At 37.8% G+C, this 21,227-nt stretch overlaps 2 protein-coding genes across 2 annotated transcripts; one reads left to right on the top strand and one right to left on the bottom strand.

Moving 5' to 3' along the window:
- The first annotated feature begins 3,041 nt into the window (after nucleotides 1-3,041).
- On the top strand, nucleotides 3,042-4,558 carry LOC141846928 (uncharacterized). The gene has a single exon (XM_074734952.1). The coding sequence runs from the start codon at nucleotides 3,122-3,124 to the stop codon at nucleotides 4,421-4,423; it is 1,302 nt and encodes a 433-aa protein (XP_074591053.1). The 5' UTR covers nucleotides 3,042-3,121; the 3' UTR covers nucleotides 4,424-4,558.
- A 6,900-nt stretch (nucleotides 4,559-11,458) lies between these two features.
- Nucleotides 11,459-21,105, bottom strand: LOC141847958 (serine protease SPPA, chloroplastic-like). Its single transcript, XM_074736065.1, has 13 exons — nucleotides 20,686-21,105; nucleotides 19,768-19,951; nucleotides 18,168-18,305; nucleotides 17,838-18,008; nucleotides 17,652-17,755; nucleotides 17,170-17,237; nucleotides 16,829-16,995; nucleotides 16,099-16,168; nucleotides 15,066-15,220; nucleotides 13,752-13,857; nucleotides 13,466-13,553; nucleotides 13,244-13,387; nucleotides 11,459-11,969 (listed from the first exon to the last, which is right to left on the bottom strand). Exons 1-13 carry the CDS (start codon nucleotides 21,103-21,105, stop codon nucleotides 11,736-11,738), a joined length of 2,049 nt encoding a protein of 682 aa, XP_074592166.1. The 3' UTR covers nucleotides 11,459-11,735.
- Nucleotides 21,106-21,227: the final 122 nt, after the last annotated feature.

Genomic DNA, 21,227 nt, shown 5'->3' on the forward strand with positions numbered 1-21,227 from the left:
ATCTGTTTCCTCATTTACATGTAAGTAATATTTATATATATAAGTAACTGGAATGTAGATTGAATTTATAAATAAACTAAATGTAGCTCTACTTCCTCATTTTGAAATGCATCATGGTTTTGGATCGTGATTAAGTTCGACATTTCTATGGTGGAGCATTCCTTCATTCGACAAATTACTAACCATTCATTAAATCTTCTTCTTTTCGTTGGGTATTCAATATAGAAAACGTAACTTGACCAGTTGTATCTCAAAAATGAAGGGTTCAAACTTGTTAAGTCTCTTGTTTGTATGAATTTCAACTAAATTGTAATTTGAATATAGTATAGTACTTATTCTTGGAGTCGAATCATACCATGAATATTTGAATAATACACATATCTTTATGGATAAAATAGGATATTTACCTCAATGATTTTCATCAAATTTACCATGCGCACTCGATGACCCGAACATCGCTGCATGTGTGGTTGACTGCTCGGCCATGGCTACAGTACATGTGGTCGACCACCCAACCATGCCCGCAAGCGCTCGACCTGCTGGCAAGGACTCCTAGCAGCCTACGATTGCACGACCAGCTGCCTAGCTGCACAACCTCCCTGCAAGAGCAGCGTAATGATCGCAACTAGCCTCGCGAGCTTAACGCGAGGCCATGGCCGACCCGTGAGCTCAATGTGAGGCCTTGCGAGCTCATGGTTGCAGTCGGAAAGGAAGGGGAGAGGAGAGGAGGGAGGGATTACCCACTGAAGAAGATGCGAAGAGAGCTGACAATTGATCGAGATTGGGAGGGAAAGAAAAAAAATGATCGGGAACCTTAATTTTATTCAAATTTAGTGACTAAAATAATTTTTCGTCGCTAATTCAGGATAAAAATAAATTTTGAGACTCATTAAATAAATACAATTTAATTTTTTGTATTAATAACGACTGATATAGAGACCAAATTAAAATTTCGTCACTAAATTAGCAATTGAAATAAACTTTGATCACTAAATAACGATCGAAATAAAATTCGATTGTTAATTAATGATAGAATTAAAATTTTATCATTAATTTCATCGTTAATATATGATTCTCCTGTTGTGGTAGTCTAATTGGACTGTCATCCATGTAGTAGTTTTTGAATCCTTATAGCTCTTAGTTTTGAAATCAAGAGAGTTGCAAAGTAAGTGTAAATTTGAATTTTAATTATTTTTTCCCTCAACAATGATCATGAATGTGAGTAATTTATTTTTGATTTATGTAGTTTATTTTATTTAGGGATGTAAAAGTGGAATCAAGCAGTGTAATATTCAAGCTTATTTGATAAGATAGTCAAGTCAAGTAAGTTAAATTTAAAATGAACCAAGCCGCAGAAATAATTGTTCAAGCTTAATTTGATTTTATTTTTATGAGTTTAAACTTGATTCAAACTTAGTTTAAGCCTAATTTATTTAAATGCTATCGAGTTCTTAATATTTGAAATTTTTATATTTTAAATTTATTTGATTGATTATTATACTTAATAATATAAACTTATTTATTCATTTTAAAAACATTTTATTTATTTAGTATGCTAAGAATTTTATTGATGAACATGATATATGAACATTATTCATCAATATTATTCATGAATATTGTTATAAAGATTAACGAGCTAACACGTATATATTAAAGTTTATTTATTTAATTTAATAAATTATTTAAAAATATTTATTTAATTGATTGGTATGTATTGAACCAAACATAATTAAATTTTTATTAAATTTAACATCGAACTTATTTAAGAATGTTGGATCCCTTTAGTATTCTAATTTTATTTATGAAAACTTAGTTTCTTCAAACAACATGATGTTATTGTTGGATATTGGGGCCTTATTGGACCAATACGATTTTGTAGAAAAATCGAAATGCCATCAATTGATGAAAATCGTAATTGACTTCAAAATCGAAATCTACGTTTCGCGTAAATAGATTTAGACTATTAATTTGCTCAAAATCGATTAAGGGTGAATGAGAAATTAATTGTTTAGAGTTAGTCGAATAACATTAATTATTAATTAATGTTATATATAAGGAAATTCATGGGGAATAGTCCCACATCAGAAATTTTTGATGTGTTTTCTTTCCTTATTAATGATGTTGTGTTAATGAAGTTAGCACAAAAAGACCAAGTGCTCTCTTCTCAAGGGCGTGTGCCCGCCACTCGCCACGCGTGCAATGGGCACTTTGTAAGCGCACTTTGCACTTCACCTTTCAGATCTGATGGATGAGATTAAAGTTGTTATGTGAAGGGTTACAACCCTTCAGATTGTACGATCCAGATCGATCCAGTCCAAAGAACACATCCTCTCATCCAAAGGACATTCAACCTCTTCATTTGGTATAAATATATCCCTCCAGATTGGAAATTTCATCCTACGAGACGTTCGTCATTGTATCTTGGAAACGAATACGATCCATATCAGTTTATTTACAAATGCTAGTGTTCAATTTTACCTACACAATACACAATGAAGCATGAACACTCATGTCTCATCGGTTAACATTTTCATGTAGGACTAAATCAATCTTTTTCTTTTGTTTGAAAAATTAGGACTTTCTTTTTTTTTTTGTCGAAGATTGACCAAATCCTTCGGTGGATTTTGACCAAAACCATTCTCCATCCTAAAGTTTTTTTAAAAAATAATTAATTTCAAATCTCCACTTGATTATTTATATTCTAATCTGAATTTTAAAAAATAGGGAAAAATTAAATCGAATAATAAATAAATAGATTAGTCGCGTTCAAATTTTATAAATAATTTACTAAATTTAAAAAATATATTTACACCCGTTTGTTACTTACCCACACGTATACCCATCTGCAGCCCCGACCCGCCGGCCCATTTATTACTCGCCTAAACCACCGCATACGCAGCCCAGCTCCAGACTTACCCAAGTGTCATGCATCGGATGAAGCATAGGGCCCCGAAGCTCCTTTAGATGACCACCGCGTTGATGCCGTGACTAAATCGGGTATATTAAGAGATGCGAAGCGTCTCCTTGCCCGACCATTTTAATTGCCTTTGCCGTCGCATCCTTCCATCTCTCTCTCTCTCTCTCTCTCTCTCTCTGGAAGCGAGCGATCAGGTCGCCGTTAATGGCGGACAACCACCCCGATCTCTTCCTGCTGCTTCCCCACTTCGCCGGCGACGCCGATCCCGCTCCTCCGCCGCCGCCCTTCTGGTCTCCCCCTTTCGCTTCCCTTTCCTCCTCCTCCGCCGACCTCGACACCGCCTCCGACTACTCCGACGACGACCACGCCTCTCTCTCCCTGGACCTCTTCCGACGCCGCCCAAGATCCCCTTCCCGCCATCGCCCCTTCATCCCTCCCGTGTTTTGGTCCCACAACGACCTCGAAGAGCTCGAGCGCCCTGGGTGCCTTGGCCTCGATTCCGTGTTCGACGGGGAAGAGGACGAGAGCGAAGCGGCGGACGTCGTGGATCGGGGAATGTTCGTCCCGGATTGGGCCTCCGACGACTCCTTCGTTGGGCGGAGACGCTGCCCTTCCGAGTCGACCGAGTTCTCCAGGGCCCGGCTTATGGGTGAAGGTGGCCTTAGGGTTACTGGAATCGACTCCGATTCAGATTCCGATGAACAAATCGTCGCCATGTTCGACGAGCAAATGGTGGCTGAAATGGGCATGGACTCCGATGATGGCGTGGGGCAGTACGGGCTCACCGATGAGTTCGATGTTCCTCTCCGTTGGGACAGCCTCCAACTGGGCGACGGCCGGAGGGACGTCAACGAGGGATTTGAGTGGGAGGAGATCGACGGCCAGGACGAAGAAAGAGATACTATTGATGTAATGGTTCTTGGCCACGACGTGAGGTCGGATGAGAGCGGAGTGTTGACGGTTACTGAGGTTGAAGATGAAGCGGTGGTCAGAAACGTCGATTGGCAGATTCTCTTGGCCATGAACGATCTGGGGAGGAGTCCACTCGATCCTGACGAAGTCGGAGCCTACTTTGAGGACCAGGATGGTCTCGCCTATGCCTCCGATTACGAGCCCTATGAGGTACTATTCGGGCAACTGTTCGAGCAAAATAGCAACTCCAAGGGCAGTCCTCCGGCGGCTAAGTCAGTGGTCGAGAACCTCCCTTCAGTGGTGTTAAGGAAAGAAGATACCACTGAGATCGATGCTGTTTGTGCTGTTTGCAAGGATGGAATTCAAGCGGAGGAGCAAGTCAAGAGGCTGCCTTGCCTTCACCATTACCACGAGGACTGCATCCTGCCATGGCTGGGTATCCGAAATACCTGTCCCCTTTGTAGATTCGAATTGCCAACGGATGATCCTGAATATGAGAAGCGGAAAGCCAGGAGGGCAAATGGTGTCATCTCCCTTGATGAATCACAGCTCAGGTATGATTTTGAAATGTTACCTGAAGCTTCGATCCTGTAAGGCCAAAGGTTCTGCTCTAAGATGCACACAAGATTGTGGTAAGCTTCTTTTCTGATGTTGCCATGTGGAGCTATGGCCTTTGATCTTATGCTTTATGTCGACTTTAGGGAATGATAAGCTACTTATTATAGTTCATCAATTGTTCTTGTGACAATTGGTTTTTTAAGCAGCTACCACATATACCAATAACCATCCAAATAACTGGTGGCTTCTGTTTTAGCTTCTGAATTGTCATGTTCCAGTCACTGAATTGGCTGCTTGCTTATGCTAATGTTTCATGTCACATACTGTTCTAGTTCGATTAAGGAACATTTGATCTTAGTATATCATCCGGAGCTTAGACAACAGTGTGCTTCAGGAAGTGTTGAACAGCGAAATTGCTAATTTGTTGGTATTGTAGTATCCATTGATTTGTAGTTGCACACAGCAAAAAAATGCTTGATCTATTCACCAAGTGTTTGCATTTCATGCGTGCTACATAACCTGCGGCTGTTTGTGGAAATGCAGAATTCATTTCTTCTGTATTTTATGTGTTTCCCTTTCTCAGTGTTGTTAATAAAAGCAAACGGGCATAATTCTGCGCTTTGATTTTATCTTTTCTGAGTTCTTCAATGATAGTTTTTCATGGGTTGATTGCTGCTCGTCACTGGACATAAATTGATAGATCATACTCCACGGTCCATAGAGTTTCTTCATGTGACTTGAAATTGAGTTCTGTGTTGATCATATATGTATCAGATGATGCCTCCATCAATTGTTGATCTGTTTTATCATGTTTCCCTGAGTTAGTGTTTTTTTTTAATTGTTTGCCAGAGATAACTTTGTTGCCATTTGTTGCCATCTTTAGATGGCATGTAAAAGAGAAGACGATGTTTCACTGTCTGCTTGTAGTTCCTCTTCTGTTTTCTACAAAATCTCCAGAGTTCTTTAAAGACTTTTGTTCTTCGCAAGCTAAACTCATATTCAACGATTCATTCTGTTTTTTTTAATATAAACCTGCTTTACTTTTTCTTCTGAAATAGATAAAGTAGCTTTGGTTAACACTGCAGATGCAAATCCTTCAATATTGTTGAAACATCAACTAATGATCTGGTTGAACATGATGTTTGTTTACTAGAATAACTTGCCCCGATTGTTCTAGTTTCTGATTCGATCAAAATAACAAAAATATATAGATATTCATCGTAATGAGAAAAACCATTAAGATTATTTTTTCTCCAGGTTCTTTATCAAGTTGGCATGCGCCCTGCTTATCTGATAAGTTCATACTTTTTCTGACTTGATTTTGTGGAATTGTGTTGTTTCTTTTATCCCACTCCACTTAGATTGCACTCATGGAGAATCATTTTAAAGAATGTTTTATTTATTTATTTTTTAGATCAGGCTTGTCATGTTGAAATACACAGCAACGCATTTCTTTACAATGTTATTCTATATGCAATCTGTCAATAGTATTATTATAAGCGAAGGAAATTCCAACTCCTTGAAGATTCTTTTTCTTGCTTTTTTTTTTTATAATAATAATTCAATCGTATAATTACTTTTGGGGCTTTTGACTGTGCATACAAAATGAGAAGCCCATCCAATGGTAATACGAGTGGGCCTTGACACCTTAGATACCGATATAATAACTGATATGAATGGCTACTCGTTATTCAAGCAAACTTGAATCTGATCATAGCACAAGTTGAAAGTAGCCTATCAAGTTTATTAATTAAGTAGAAAATGAGTTCGATCAAGGTGCCTTATGAGGTTGTTGAGTCTAGCCAGAGTGGAATGTGCTTGGAGCAAGGTATATACAGGCCATCTAGAGTGAATCTTTTGTGGTCGTTCAACACGTGAGAGCAACAACCCCAGGTCACATGTTAAGTTGCCGACATCCAACAGGGGCGGCCATCAGCACACATTTAATGGTAAAGTGGCACGCTACTAGTTATAATCCCTGCAGCAGCACCTTCTGGCCATTCGAGATCAACAATGCTTGTGGGTTAGCATCATCCTTCGCTCGCCCACTACATATCAATCGTTAATTTTGACTGGAAACGCAGTTCAAGTATTGTGAAACAGTGACGCGTAATTGATTCAATTTTGGGCACACTGACCAGCCAAAGTAGCGGCCAATTTGTTTGGCCGAGGCAACTCCAACCTTAGCTGTTAAGCTGCATGTTTAAGGAGCTCAAATTGATCTCTACTGTACGGTCATGAAGCAGTTTCATCTTAAACCTACAAAATGCAAACGACTTGGAGATGGAGTGAGGGAAGTGACTGGAGGTGTGCCGGCTAAGGCACTTGCAATGGAAGGGTCCATCGCATCATCTTGATGTCCCTCTCCTATATGGCAGACACTACGCCTCTGTCCAATCAAAACCTTCTCATCCCTTCATTAACACATTAATTGACCCCTTGTTTGCTGCGCTGGTACCTTATTGAACGCAGATGAATTACTTCTTGGCCATGTCAGGGAAATGGTAAGGTCACCGACCTTTTGAACAAACGCAAACTTCAATCTCTCTATGTATGTGACTTACGCTAATTTGATAACACAATCTTAGTGGAACCAAGCAACTAAATGAATGCCTTGTTGATCAGGAAGGAAGAAGGCTCAAAAAGGAGGATCCTTGCTTCTGAACAATTAGACATCATTAAACCTCCAAAAAGGAGAACCAATTTATGAAATTCATTACCGGAGGTTCTCTGACATCCTTTTTTGCTGCACAAGATCAATAATTAATGGCCTCCGAAAGATTGTTATTCAGTCTCCTAACGAATGATTCCATTGAATGCGTTGGCCACTACCTTTGGAAGACCAAGGGAATGGAGTCAAAAGTTAGTGTCTGTCGTTCCAAAGCATCCACCAAAGAGTAAAAGTTAGGAGTAAATGTGTCAACCTCTGAAGCCAAAAAAAAAACATCATGTTCTCCTAGCTCCAGCCCTTTTGGCCAATTCCACATAGCCCGATCAGGTTAAGATGCAAGAACAATGTTAGCAAATGAAGTTGACATTAACCTAAAGCCAAAGCCATCACAAAGATTTGCTTGTCTCCCGTTCAAACACCGGATTGAGAGTGCTTAGAAAGATTTACTGCTAAATTACACCTTTACACGCCCCCCAAAATGACAGGAATTGGTTGTGGCATAAATCTTTGTCAACCAGTAAAAACTAGATTCAAGGTTGTAGAAAGAAACAATTGTAAGACAAGACAAAGAGACAGATAAATAGATGAGCTCATAATGACCAGGAGAGTCAAAATTTTAAGAAGTGAGGTATTTATACCGGGCATTCTTATTTTGAATAAATCCAGTCTCCTAACCCAACAGAAAGAGGGGGAAAAAAATTGTCTTCTTTCCAGGGAGGATTAAGGAAATTATATTCACTGTTGCTTTCTCTAATCTCCTAGAAAAGCATGAAAAAAAAAGCTTGAATTGTATTTTGGTTCCACTAAGAATTGATACAAATAAACGTAACTTACCTCTCTAACACCCACCAATGGCAAATCCATCAATATTTTTACTGTTTACTTCCGGATACCATTGTAGCAATTTGGAAGATATAGAATCCCTCTTGCTCTTTTGGCTTAAGCTAACTACTACCTTTTGCTCAGAACCCTCTGTTAATTCGAATTCAATCCTTGCGATCAAGTCTTTGATTATCTCTGCAATCTGACTCATATATTGGCAAAATACTTGTATTTTTGTTGTCATTTTCAAGTACAAACTGCTGCAAAATATTTTTCAAGTAAAGCCAACAAGAAAAGCAAATGTTCCACCCAATCTGCATAAACTAACTTTTCAGTGAGAGGTACCCTTGCTAGAATCAAAAGAAATCTTGCTAACAAAAAGCTGCAAATGGATATTTTGTATAAATGCCTTTGCTTCATGTATAATTGCCCCAAAGGCATGTTGACAATAATATAATCAGTGATGCAAGAAAGACATGCATTTTATTGGAGATCATCGTCAGACACAGAAAAGGAGGAAGACTGGCAATGCCATTATCTCTGTATTTTACTTTAATTTTACCTTTCCATATACTTGCATACAGTTCAACAGCGGACTCATATAGCTGATCTAAACTAGTTGGAAAACAAAGAAAGAGCTTGTAGTCAGATATGGAGAATATATCTAATACTGAGTGTTGGAGTATTGTGCCGGATATACATGGGTACAGTGATAGATGAGGAATGTGAGAATCAAAAGGTGAATTCGATATGTGACATGATTAGTGAATCATAGCACTAAAAAAAGTCATAATCCACCAAATCAGATTCACAGTAATCAGAATCAGCGGCAAGATACTTTTGTATGGATACCATACACAGTCGTAGAATAAGTAGAATTTGCAAGTGCAATAAATTGTGGATAAACTGAACCAATGGATAAGTGAAATTAGAAGAAACTTCACTATAAGCAGGTACTGAACAAAGCATAACACAAGAATTTAGGCTTCAGCAAAAGATTTTTCAAAAATAAATAAATACAAAGCACTTGTACTGTATGAGCATATCTTGCTTGCTTTGGGAAAAGTTATTTTTTAATAAAAAAATGATTGTCCTACTCTAAGCAATAGAACCTCCTTTATGAAGGACTGAATAATTCTACAATTGTTCAAGAGAATTGGTAGCACTTGTTTCCTACTTCTTCATTCTCTTCCAATCGAGAGGGGTCCATAATGATGCACTCAAATGACTGATACTGTTTCTTCACTTTATGAATACTGACTCCCATTGCACTGTCATGCAAATTAAATCCATGTTCGCCATGTCAAATAACACAACTCTTCTCAAAAAATTTAGCTTCTTTCCAAAATTGAACATTCTTGGAGTACTGATACCATCCCTAATGCGGGTCTAATATGGGTTCAATCTTTCAAAAACCTCAAACATCAACTGATGAACTCCACACGTAACACATAGAATTACAATGAGACAGCAAGATAATCTATGGTAATAAACTGAAGACAACGAATAAGTCTATAGAAGAGGAGCTCTCCAATAATTGAAAAAAAAAAATCCTTCTTCAAAAGCTTTTTAAGCCTATGCACAACCTCGCCTTAAGCTTTCCACAGCCTTTTCAGAGTATTGGCAGTTTTAACAGCTTGCAGCCAAAAGGAAAGGACAAAGGATGAGCCTCACGATCCTATTCTCATTCAAAACTAAGTTATACCAAGTGCTCTACTGCACCTCGTACAAACCTACCTCATCCCATCTTCATTTAGTGGGGCTGAACTACATCCTACTTGATAAGTTAGAGTCCACCTCAACCCAACATCATCTAGGACATGTACTTCCCATCTCAGACAAACTCAATCCAGACCCTGCATGACTCTGGGCCAAGTTGCTTCCCATGGGTAGATCTGACCAAGACAAAAACCCCTTCGAGCCAAATTGCAACCAACTCGGCAAAGCAAACTGAATTCCGAATTGCTGTCAGATGGAAACAAACTATATTCAACTCAGATAAGCACAGTTAATTCTCAAGCAACATCTACCAAATCCAACCTTCTTGAAGCTACCATCCCAAATTACAGTCCGAGCTAAATGAATATAACTAGCTGAACAGTCTAATACGTTATAAAATCACATAACACCACATAAAATTTAACCACTCTACTGAAGCATGACCTTACTAATGCATTAAAATTACCATGATCCATTAATCACTAATAATCCATAATTAAATCATAAAACACCATGATATTATTATCCTGGTACTCCCACTTATGGCAAATGCCTGTCCCTATTAGCCAATCAGAAATTGTCTTAATGGTGGTAGCACCGTGTAATTGTTATGAGAAGGTCATCACTGCTTGAAGACCTTCAGACAGTTCATAATGGTGAGCACATAATTTTTTCTTCAAAAAAAAATCACTATAAAGGCATTCATTACCTGCATCATATCTCCATCAGGCAGTAGGCTGATCTCATGGAAGTGTTTTCAGTTTCCACCGCAAATTAGTCACCAACCTTCAAAATTTTCTCCCATTTCCCTTGAACATCTCTTTGTATCATCTTCTTTCTGTTCTTGTTCAGATATCATAATCCATCATGAAATCTGGAGAGGTTGCCAGCTTTAGCTACCTTTCACCTTCGTACTCCAATATGCCTCATATTTCAAAACACTCGGAGATCATTCCGGTGATGTGTGGCGTGATCATTTCAGATGAAGTATTTCATCGTGAGCAAGTAGTCAGCCAAGCTGAAGAAAGGAGGAAGAGGAGGATGATATCAAACCGAGAATCAGCACGCCGGTCACGGATGAGGAAGCAGAACCATATCAGTGAGTTGTACTCGCAGGTCGTCCATCTCCGGTCAGCAAACTGCCAGCTTCTCAATGAGCTGAACCGAGTGATTAGAAAGTATGATCAGATGGTTGACAAGAATAGCCAGCTCAAGAATGAAGAAGCTGAGCTGCAAAAGAAACTTGAAAAGTGTGATGCAGAGAGATCTAAATGAGTGCACGAGAGATGTTGTTGACATGTTACACTATCCTTGCTCTTCGCATCAACTATGTGCGACTTCAACACTAGTCTGCTTTTGTTGCATTCAAACCTAATTTGGCTGCACCGAGATATTTAAGCAATGATATCAAATGGACGAACTTCAGTATTGAGCCTTCCAACTAAAGCAATATAAATTTATTTTGACCATCAAGACAGATGTGTTCTCATTCCACCTCATCAAAGCCAGGCAGCTCAAAAATCAAAAGAGAGAATATGAAATTTGTAGTCATTGGTTACCACTAGAGTCAAATAACAAGAGATGAAAGGAAGAATCAGAATCAATAACTTGAATTTAGATTGAATCAAGATAGTATTTACTTCAAGTGGAAGCTTTTATAAATCTAAACATAAATGGACGAGGGCCATGTCTACGGCTCAGGTAGCTACAAAGCAAACATGGGCTAATCTATGCAGCAGTATATCCAGCATCAGTATTGATCATTCAATTAATTCCAACTAAATGTTACTCTATTTCAATTGCCATTCTATTCTATCAAATATAGTATGGCAACTCGAGTACCCTTTTCCAACTTTACAAACTCTGCAACAGCAAAAATTTCCTTTGATGTTATGTATTCAAGTATATGATGTTTGACTTGTACATAAACATGACACAAGATGACTACATTTGGATTTAGTTATACACTTGCAGGATTATGAATAATTTGACAAATATATCGTGCTATGCAACCAAGACTTGGAAACTCCCGTCCCTTACCTTAGAAGATTACATTCTGCAAGTTCTAATCTTAACTTTTGATCTTTCTTTATTGTAGAATAGCTTGAGCAATGCAACAAAAACGGCAGTGCTTTTCTACAGTAGTGAATTTAGACAATCCTCTATGATCATGAAGATGGGGTTGTCATTCGATGCATTCGACGCACTTTCAAATAGAATGCCATCAATTCTAGCTTGAACTCCATTCAAGTAGTTTAGACCCAACAATGCTTCCTTCACTGTCTTGTCCAGCCCTAGGAGAGTGTTTCCAATCCCAGTTATTATTTCGGGTATTGTCGGTGAAGGTCTTGACACCTCAACTAGCTTAACCTGGTGGTGTCACAAACACGTTATCATCTGAACTCTAAAGATTATGCACAAAATAACTGTATATGCATATATAGTTGCAATCAACACTTAAGAAATTTTGCTAGTGCAATTATGGGGGCTTAAGAGTACAAAAATCCAATGTCAACGAAAATCAAGAATAGAATAGAAAAGGAATGAAACAACTATTTCAAAGGAATGTAAAAGATAATGAATAGAGTACACTAAGCATTGATTACTTGGGTTTATAGATAAGATATCCTACTTGAAATGTACCCAGTATGGTGTGAATAGTCTACCTATTCGACTCAGCATTCAGCTCAACCAACTTGTTCTACCTAATTGGCCTAATTGATCTACGTCAAATCCATCGAACCACTCTCCCTAACTCACTTGACCATCTGCCTTGTTGCTCCATACCCTAACAGCCCGTCTACTAACTTAATCAACTAGATCGACCCAACCAATTCAACCAACCCGATCAGCTCAACATGTTCAATCGATCAATTGATTTATTTAGCTAGCATAACTCACTCCCCCAACTTGCATGTTTGACCCATTAAGTCTAATTGGCCTAGACTAGTCGACTAATCAACTAACCCACCGAACCCTAACCCAAATTAGTCCTAACACTCCATCTGTCCAGTGTAATCCAATTGTTTGAACCACTAAGCCCAATCACATCGAACTCTCTCCGCTTGATCAACACAATCAACTGATAAGGCTCGGCCTACCAACTCAACCTAGTTGACTCAATCAGCCTGATGAGCATAACCGCCCCAATCAAAACAAGGTTCCTCACAAATGGTTCGACCAACTATTTTAACCCCATAGACACATTTGACACAAATGGTTAAATATAGTAAGAAATATTTCACAAGTAAATATTTTTAAAATGGAATAGATAAGAAATAATTATTCTTGAAATATAGAAAACAATAGCTACTCATTATGAATTAGGAATCACAATTTGTGGAATTGTTATTATGAGCTAATTTTTTGCAACTAAATATAAAAATATTTATTCCATATAAACTTGTATGTTAACGAATAGTTGTTCCTATGAGCCAAATGCACCATATTTGCATCAAGCATTTTTTTACGGATGCATTACCACTGTGACTTGTTTATTAGAGAGAGATGGAAGGAAAGAGTTCTATAAATAACCTCACTATTTTCTACATTGTTTTTTTTTTATTTTCTTTTGGTGCAAATTTGTATAAGATTCACTTTTCATGCTGTGTCATGCACAACATGAGTAGAAAACAGATACAAACCTGCCTCTCTTGTGGTATTTTTGCCTTGTGTTTTGCAATGGCAAGAGCTTGGGAGAACCCACCAATTGCATCAACCAATCCACGAGATGCAGCATCTTTTCCACTCCATACCCGTCCTTGAGCAACCTCCTCCATTCTTTCCACCTTTTCACAAGTGATATATCAAGAGGACTATCTTAGGAAGATATAGTACAGCTTATTAAAGCATATATAAGATCTTACAGGCATTGACCGTGAGAATGCTGCTTTATCTCGAAATAGACGGTAAGCATTCTGTGCTGACTTTTCGAAGAGTTCTGCTTCATCTGGTCTGGATGAATAACAATAAATATATGTCATAATATATACTGCAAACAAAATTATACTTTCCCGGGAGAGGAAATAAGTAATGATATGAAAGGCAAATATATCTCTGTCTGGAAGGAGATGTTCAGTAACATCCGAGACCTTTTGCCTCAGAGAGTCCTCAAATCTACAAATGTTACTTGAAGAAAGCATATATGTTTACCGGAAAGGCCGCTGGTCAGCAGCAATGAGCTCCGCATATCTTCCCCGTGAAATAATCTCCTTGTTGAAGCCAATCCTCTCATACAGCTTGTTTAAGCTAAACCTACCTATGATTTGTTTTAAGTGATGTTAAACAAGTTCCAGCAACCCAAATTGCCTTGGTACCATAAGAAGTTTGATTAATTAACCATTAACCCAAAAGTATAAGATATTAGAAAATTGTCAAATCTATACTTAGATAACCTTAACAAATAGAATAATAACTCTGATTTTTCTTTTACATGGCGGTTCAACAAATCAACCATTTAGCTAATAAATAATTTATCAGATAAAGATAAGCATGTCAAGCAAAGTTGTAGACTAGCAGTTTAAGTTCTTCCAGTGGTAAGTAAAAGAATCAAGAAGGGAAGAGAGTGCAGGTAAGTTTTATGTAGTTACGTAACCAGACATATTAACCAGTTTCAATAGAGTCAAAACCAGTAAAAGCTAGAATCGTTTTGTCATAGTTAGTGTTTTTAGTAAGTCATTAGGGTTTTTTTCTACAATTTTTTTGTTAATTTTAAATATGTTATTACCTTTTAAAAGTTTGTTACAACTTAGAGATAAGTTAAGAGTTTTTTTCACGACCCAGTCATATTATGAGTATATAAAAAGAGGTTAGGATCCCTTGTACATTCTATCTTAAGTTTATAATATTATTCGCTTCCTTGTTTGTTTGTCGAGAGTTGAGTTGCTTTAGTGGCACAATTAATTCATGCAACATCTAGTATACTTTGTATATGTATATATTGCAAATAATTACCTTTAGTAGGAGAAAAGTGAATCGTAAATTTCATGCTATAGATAGATCATTTTGTCATGCATTGTTAGGATGAGAATATAATTACAGTTGGTAAGAAAAAAATAATGAATCATAAATTTCATGCTATAGATAAAACCATTTGTCATGGCATTATTAGGATGAGAATTCTAAGTCACAATTTAGAGATCAACGCTAAAACCAAATTAAGAGTTTTTTCTCGAGATGTGCTCTTTTGGATCCCCAACTTAAGAGAGAAAATAAAAGATTAATGTGCTTCACCATCATGTTGAAGTAGAAAAATGAGAGAAGAGGAGGTTTAAAGTTAAACCTAAGATGGACAACAGGAATGTTGAACCAAAGATGGTAATGTTATAATTATTATCAAAAAGAATATTCATATAACACTCGAGAACTTTTACTTTATGTATTTTTTTGAGACTAAAGCTTTGCACATCTTAATAACATTATAAACTTTTCAAAAGGACAACAATCAACAATAATCAATTTAACTACCTGTGACAACTCCAATAGAACCTGTCAAAGTAAGCTTTTCAGCCACAATAGCATCAGCAGCCATAGCCATGTAGTAACCTCCACTTGCAGCAACATCAGACATTGTTGCAATCACAGGCTTAGAAGCAGCAAGAAGCTTTATCTCCCTCCACATGCTAAATCATGGATGCAATGTTTATTATGTTGCAACAGAAACAATAACAAACATTAGATCATAGAAATGAAAAATAACATGAAAATAACACAACAGTGAAACCTGCAGTCTTAATCATCAAAAGGGAAGAAGAAATGTGCCACTGGAGCATTTTTGGCAGTCTTAATCATCTCCTAGATGTCAAATGTGCACGTACAACACTTGGACAGATGCAGTTATTCTTACTATTCAAGTGCAAATGATGCATAATATGGTTAATGTTCTCATTTGAAAAGTAATCATCCAACGGATATGATTGTCATGAAAGATGGTTTTGCCAAATAATTTTTCTAAAGCATTACGCTCACAGATCAATGTGACTATTGGAGGATGCACTGACACAAAACATAGGCAACCTCCTTTAGCATTGCTAGAGCTTCTAATGAGATCAGACCAATGTTTGAAGTTAGAATAATTATCAACACGTGCATAGGTAGTTTACATTCACTGCAAATTTTTAAACACATAGGTAACTTGAATGCACTCCCACCAGCTTGCATCCCCCCTATTGTTGCATAATTTATAAAAGATACACTATGACATCAAGATGTGACCATACTTGATAAGATTTGAAATATGTAAACCACTTAGATGCCAATTCTTTGCTCCGATCAGCTGTCATAAAAAGGCAACCCGGTGCATGAAGCTCCTGCAATGCGGGGTCCCGGAGAAGAGTCTATTGTACACAGTCTTACCCTGCTTTGCAAGAGGCTGTTTTCGAGACTCAAATCCGTGACCTTCATGTCACACAGCAGCAACTTTACCATTGCACCAAAGTTCCCTTTCATCGATCAGCTGCCATCTTAAATAATATCAATGTCCAGGATTTATAGCACTTACAGGTCAGAAGCAAGAGCATCGCCACCAGGGCTGTCAATTCGCAAAATGACAGCTTTATACCTTTTTGATTCTGTGGCAAAAGAATCGAACAATTTCAACTCTTAAACAGTCAAAAAGCATAGGGAAAAAACTGAAATTAAAGAAATCCAATGTTAAATTTTACAAGAGTTAAATATCAGCAGAAAACTTAAAACCAATTCAACTGGCATGAACAGGCACAGAAAATACAAAATTGTTAAGTATTTCTATCATTGTCTATCTGGGAGAGTCCAGCCCTACTTGATTAGACATCTATGAATTGACAGATCTTAAAAGTCCATTTTCTATTTGGAAGAGTTCGATGTCTTTTTGACACAATTAACACCAGAATAGACTTTCTTGCCATGGACCTCTTCTAAGGATTCTCCATCAATCATTTTCTTAGTCCCTAGCACCTACAGTACAATTTTGTTCTGTTCAAACATGAAAAGGATTAACATATTCATGCTCAAATGCAAATGCTTTGGTATTACTAGAAGACCTAATTACAAAAACTATGAGACTCACCTATTCTAAGCTTGAACTGGATAAGAACATAAAGTATGGCCATGGAACTTTATAGAATATGTTCAATTTGAACATCCCAAACCTCTGTAAACCTTCTAAGGATATACAGAAGTTTGCATTTATATACAAATTGAGTTCATGGATTTCCACCCAACAATCAAAAATAAAAAATTTCAGAACAAACCTCTAGCTCCCTGAATCTTCTCAATTAGTTGCTCACTAACAATGCCAGAACCAGAGACACTCAAAGGGCTACGAACGCGACTTATGCTTCCAGAGGCTCTAATAATAGCAATTTGCTCTTTGCCTCCTTCCAACCCAAGGGTCCATTTTCGTACTTTAGAATACTTCCTGTTGAAAGTAAAAGAATTTAGTATCTTGTTACGTACTCCAAATGAAACAAGTAAAACAGTTGCAATATGATGAGCACTCAAAGGACATTCAAATATGGGCTTCAGATTAAGCGACAACTGAATGCAATCTCCCCTGTGATATCAGTAATTATCGACCTAAGATAATAATTACCTATAATCAACCATCAAAAGATCCTTTTCATCCTTTTGACCCAATCTTTTCTTTAGCATTGACTTAACCTGCAGCAAGAAGGCATGGAGAAGGGATAAGAGTATGAAAGAAATGATAGTATACCAACTGATTGTAAGTTGAAACAAATGATTTCCACTTTCATATAGCTAAAGAAAATTAGTTGCCATGTGAAGGACAACACCAAATAAAAGGGGAGAAAAAGATGCACTCTAACTAGACGCATGATTATATCTTTGAAAATATGTACATCAAAGCCCAAACTAGATGCATGGATATATCTTCAAGTTTTATTTCAAGACAAGAAATTGAAGGATCTCAGAACTTCAGGTTCTTAAGGGAACAAATATAATGTGTAGCATTCACAAGTAATATATTGATTCTGATGAAACAAGGCTAAAAAAATTGAAGTACTTTCTATGTTAGATTTGTTTCTAACACATGAAACAAACAGAAGTTTGCACCTCATCATCATATGATATATTTGTTATATAACCTTCTTCTTTAAGCCTCTCAACTTGGTAAACTCCTGAGTTCAGGAAGTCCTCAATTTCCTCCCTTCTCTTTCCTGTAACAAAGCAAAATCGTGATTGTAAGAGGCAGACATGTTGAATTTGAAATTATACGATTTAATTCAAAAGACGCAACACCTAGAGTTGAAGAAATGGTTTCTAGCCAATTCTCATATATATTATCAAGCAAAGTTGTAAGCATCTCACAAACTTCCTTTGACATGCTTTTCTGAGATAATTGGTCCCCAGCACTTTTATATCTTCCAATTCGCTGAATTTCTGGTTGAATTCCTATTTTGTCAAGCACACCTGGGAATTAAAATAATGGTTAGTTCAAGTCAAGCTGAAGCGAATCTGATATCAGATACCATACAAAACTATTTAATCTAATAATAAGTGGTTGAATTTCGGTTTTGGCAGATTATCTCCCCTTATCAAACAACATATATTTCTTGCTAATAGAATTACCCCCAAGGAATGATGATTGAACAGTCAAACCATATAATGCAACATAAGCACTAGGTGGGACATAGCATTCTCCGCAGGAAGATGCAAGATAGTACTCTTTCTCCCCACATATGGGTATGTAGCTCACAATGAACTTACCTGGAGAGAGAAAATATCAACGTTAAGTATCCAACTGTATAGAAAAACTACAGACTGAAGTCAACTTTCAATCATTGTATCAAATGAAGTTGCATTCCATGCATATTAAAAGGTATACCAAGCAAAAGAGCTCCATTGGTATATGAAGCAAAAGAGCAGACAATCTTAATGGATCCATAATCATCTTTAACAAGAAGAGCTTAAACAATGCAAATCAATCCATAAAGCATGCAATCAAGTTGTCTTCGTGAGACATGCAATGTCACTCAAGTTCATCTCCTTAATCAACCATATTTTTGTTCTTGTTTTCACCAGTTTAGGTTCATATTGGTTCATTTGTCAACATTAAGGTCTTATTCATAAATCAGACTGTTACATAGCCCACTATACGCATTTTCACAATAATAAGATGATTTTTCCTTTACATTTTCAGAACACATGTAATAAAGGAATGTTGATAGATAACAGCTCAGCATGATTCTCACCTACTAGTGGTATGGTTATGCAAGCACTAATACACTTATTAGTTGGTTGGTATGCTTCCAAAGTTCTTTTATTCATGCACATTAAGTAATCCTGATAACATAACAAATTGGTACCATTCACCATGCTTCCTCTATTTTCTTAATAAAAGAAACCACTTGAGAGTCAAAACTATGAAAAGCAAAGGTGTGCTTGAAACCAATTGTAGAAGGTGCAAAGTCTAAAGTTGTTTTCATCATTTGCAGCAAGCCACTAGATCTCATCAACTGAGTTGGACAATTAAGTAAATTATTCAATATACTATAGCAGTGAGAATATAAGGTCAGGATGAATACAAAAAGATAGAGGGATGGGATCATAAGATCCCAACTACCAGTTGGCTTGGCAAAGAGAATGAAATGGCTCTCAGCATAGCCCAAGCTTAAGGCCAAGCTATGTCCATCACAGATTTACAGCTAGACTTGTGGATCTATGTCAGGAAAGGGATTCCCAACCTCATGTCATGGCCGGCGTGACCAATCATGTGTTGAGTTGCGGCATGATCTAAGCACAAGTCCATTCGAAATTCTCCCAAAAAAATGAATTCAAACTCTAGCAACAACAAGTTTACCCCTCAAATGGTCAAAAAATTTAAAATCCTCACAACATAATGATCATTTGGCTGTAAAAAATGATACCCAACCCTTAAAAAAACCTTAATAAATTACATTTCTCTATAACTATCCTCTTACCCCAACCATCATCCTCCATCCAAAACAATCTTCTCATCTCAAGCTCTCAACTCTTGTTCTCTCATGATTACCTGTATATGAATGAGCAAGGAATGAATTTCTGCTCATTCTAAGGAATCATCTGGGAGAAAAAATAAACAAAAAAATATAATTATCTTAGACTCACAAAATCATTTTTCATACCATTTTTATCACCACTACTTTTCAAGAATTAACAAGATTGACTTCACTGCAGTAATTTTCATTACCTGACTTCTTGAAATTCAATATATGTCGTCGTATTTCATCAATCTTGGCCCATCCACAGCTTAATGGTTCAATTTCAAGATAAATTCCAGATACCCGAGGATCATATGCTGCTTTTATGAAATTCTCACAAATTTGAGGTAGAGATAACCCAGAAGAGAAGCGTGATTTTAGCTGATCAGATATCTGCACTAAAACAAAGTAAATGCAACATGGTGGTGCATTTAATCTGTCTAATATCTACTTATGCATAACAACCAGTTGTGAATCTCAGCCAATGTCATAAAAGGTGCAAGAGGCCAAAGGTCCCATATTGTCTGAGGCCAAGTCATTTGTGGCGCTTATAAATATTACTATTGATTAAACCAAAAATAGCAATGAAGGCTCAAGTTTTAGATGTTAGAAGTTCACCATAGTTGGAACACACGTTGGTAGACTGGGTTCAAACTAGTATGTACACTCGCCAACTTTTGTGGTAACATTCCATGTATTTTTGCCCCATTTTCATCCCAATTTGTCTATTTAATTAGAGAAAGTAAAGTAAGGCAACAAAGGTTAAATGTCTACATTATGTCAAATAGTTTTTCGAATCATGGGTTTAGGCATTGTATCATGGTCTGGCAAAGCAGGGCAAGGTGTTTCAGTAGGCAAATTCTACTGTGGTCGAACTTAAAAATGGCGCACAGGCAACAACAGTTGGGCACTTATTAAGCCGCATATTTTGATGAATTCAAGTCTAGGAGGCAACAAAATACCCCACGTCTATGGGCACACTCATGACTCATTTATCGGCATCAGGACTCGACTCACGATCCTAATGAACAAATCGGAGGAGTCCCTGGTACTCGACTTTTTTTCATCAGGAATGCAAATCCCTACAAAAACAAAGAAAAGAAAGCAGGAGAACCAGTAAGACCCACCTGGCCGCGAAGTTTCATGCAGAGCACACTCCCTTTCTTGACGCGCTCCCAGGGAAGCGCGAAGAGCATCCTCGTCTTCACCACGAAGCGCCGCCACCAATCGAACTCCTCCATCTCGAACTCCTCTTCCACGGGGAACTCCCCACCCTCCGCCTCCCCGACGGCGCCGGTTGCCTTCCCCGCCACGGATCCATCGGAATCGAAACCCTCCCCATTCTTTGACGCCTCCTCCTCGTTCTCGTCTTCGGTCTTGTGGGCCGCAGAGGAGGATTCGAGGGCTCGGACACGGTATCGGCAGAGAATGGGACGGGAGGCGAGGCGGAGGAGAGGACGGCGGCAGGAAACGGACGAGGAGCGGAGGCTGGCGAAGCGGAGGAGGGAGAGGGAGGAGGGTGGTGGATTGACGAGAATCGCGGCCATGGAAACCCTCTTCCTCCTCCTCCGCATCTTCACCCCGTATTTATAGGCGCGAGGAGGAAGAAGGAGATAGAGAACTGGAAAAAGTGGAGACAAGGTTGCTCCACAGCCACGTCATCACTATG

Source organism: Curcuma longa, chromosome 16, assembly GCF_044706935.1.
Source record: "Curcuma longa cultivar G26 ecotype Majalengka, Jawa Barat chromosome 16, ITB_CL_G26_1.1, whole genome shotgun sequence".
Lineage (NCBI taxonomy): Eukaryota > Viridiplantae > Streptophyta > Magnoliopsida > Zingiberales > Zingiberaceae > Curcuma > Curcuma longa.

Bases quoted from the DNA above. Each gene is read 5' to 3' on its own strand.
- LOC141846928 (XM_074734952.1), top strand. From the start codon at position 3,122: ATGGCGGACAACCACCCCGATCTCTTCCTGCTGCTTCCCCACTTCGCC.
- LOC141847958 (XM_074736065.1), bottom strand. From the start codon at position 21,105: ATGGCCGCGATTCTCGTCAATCCACCACCCTCCTCCCTCTCCCTCCTC. The intron at 17,756-17,837 runs GTGTTGCGTCTT...GCTTTGTTACAG, and splicing joins AACCATTTCTTCAACTCTAG to GAAAGAGAAGGGAGGAAATT. The intron at 16,169-16,828 runs GTTTGTTCTGAA...CTTTTGCCACAG, and splicing joins GAAGATTCAGGGAGCTAGAG to AATCAAAAAGGTATAAAGCT.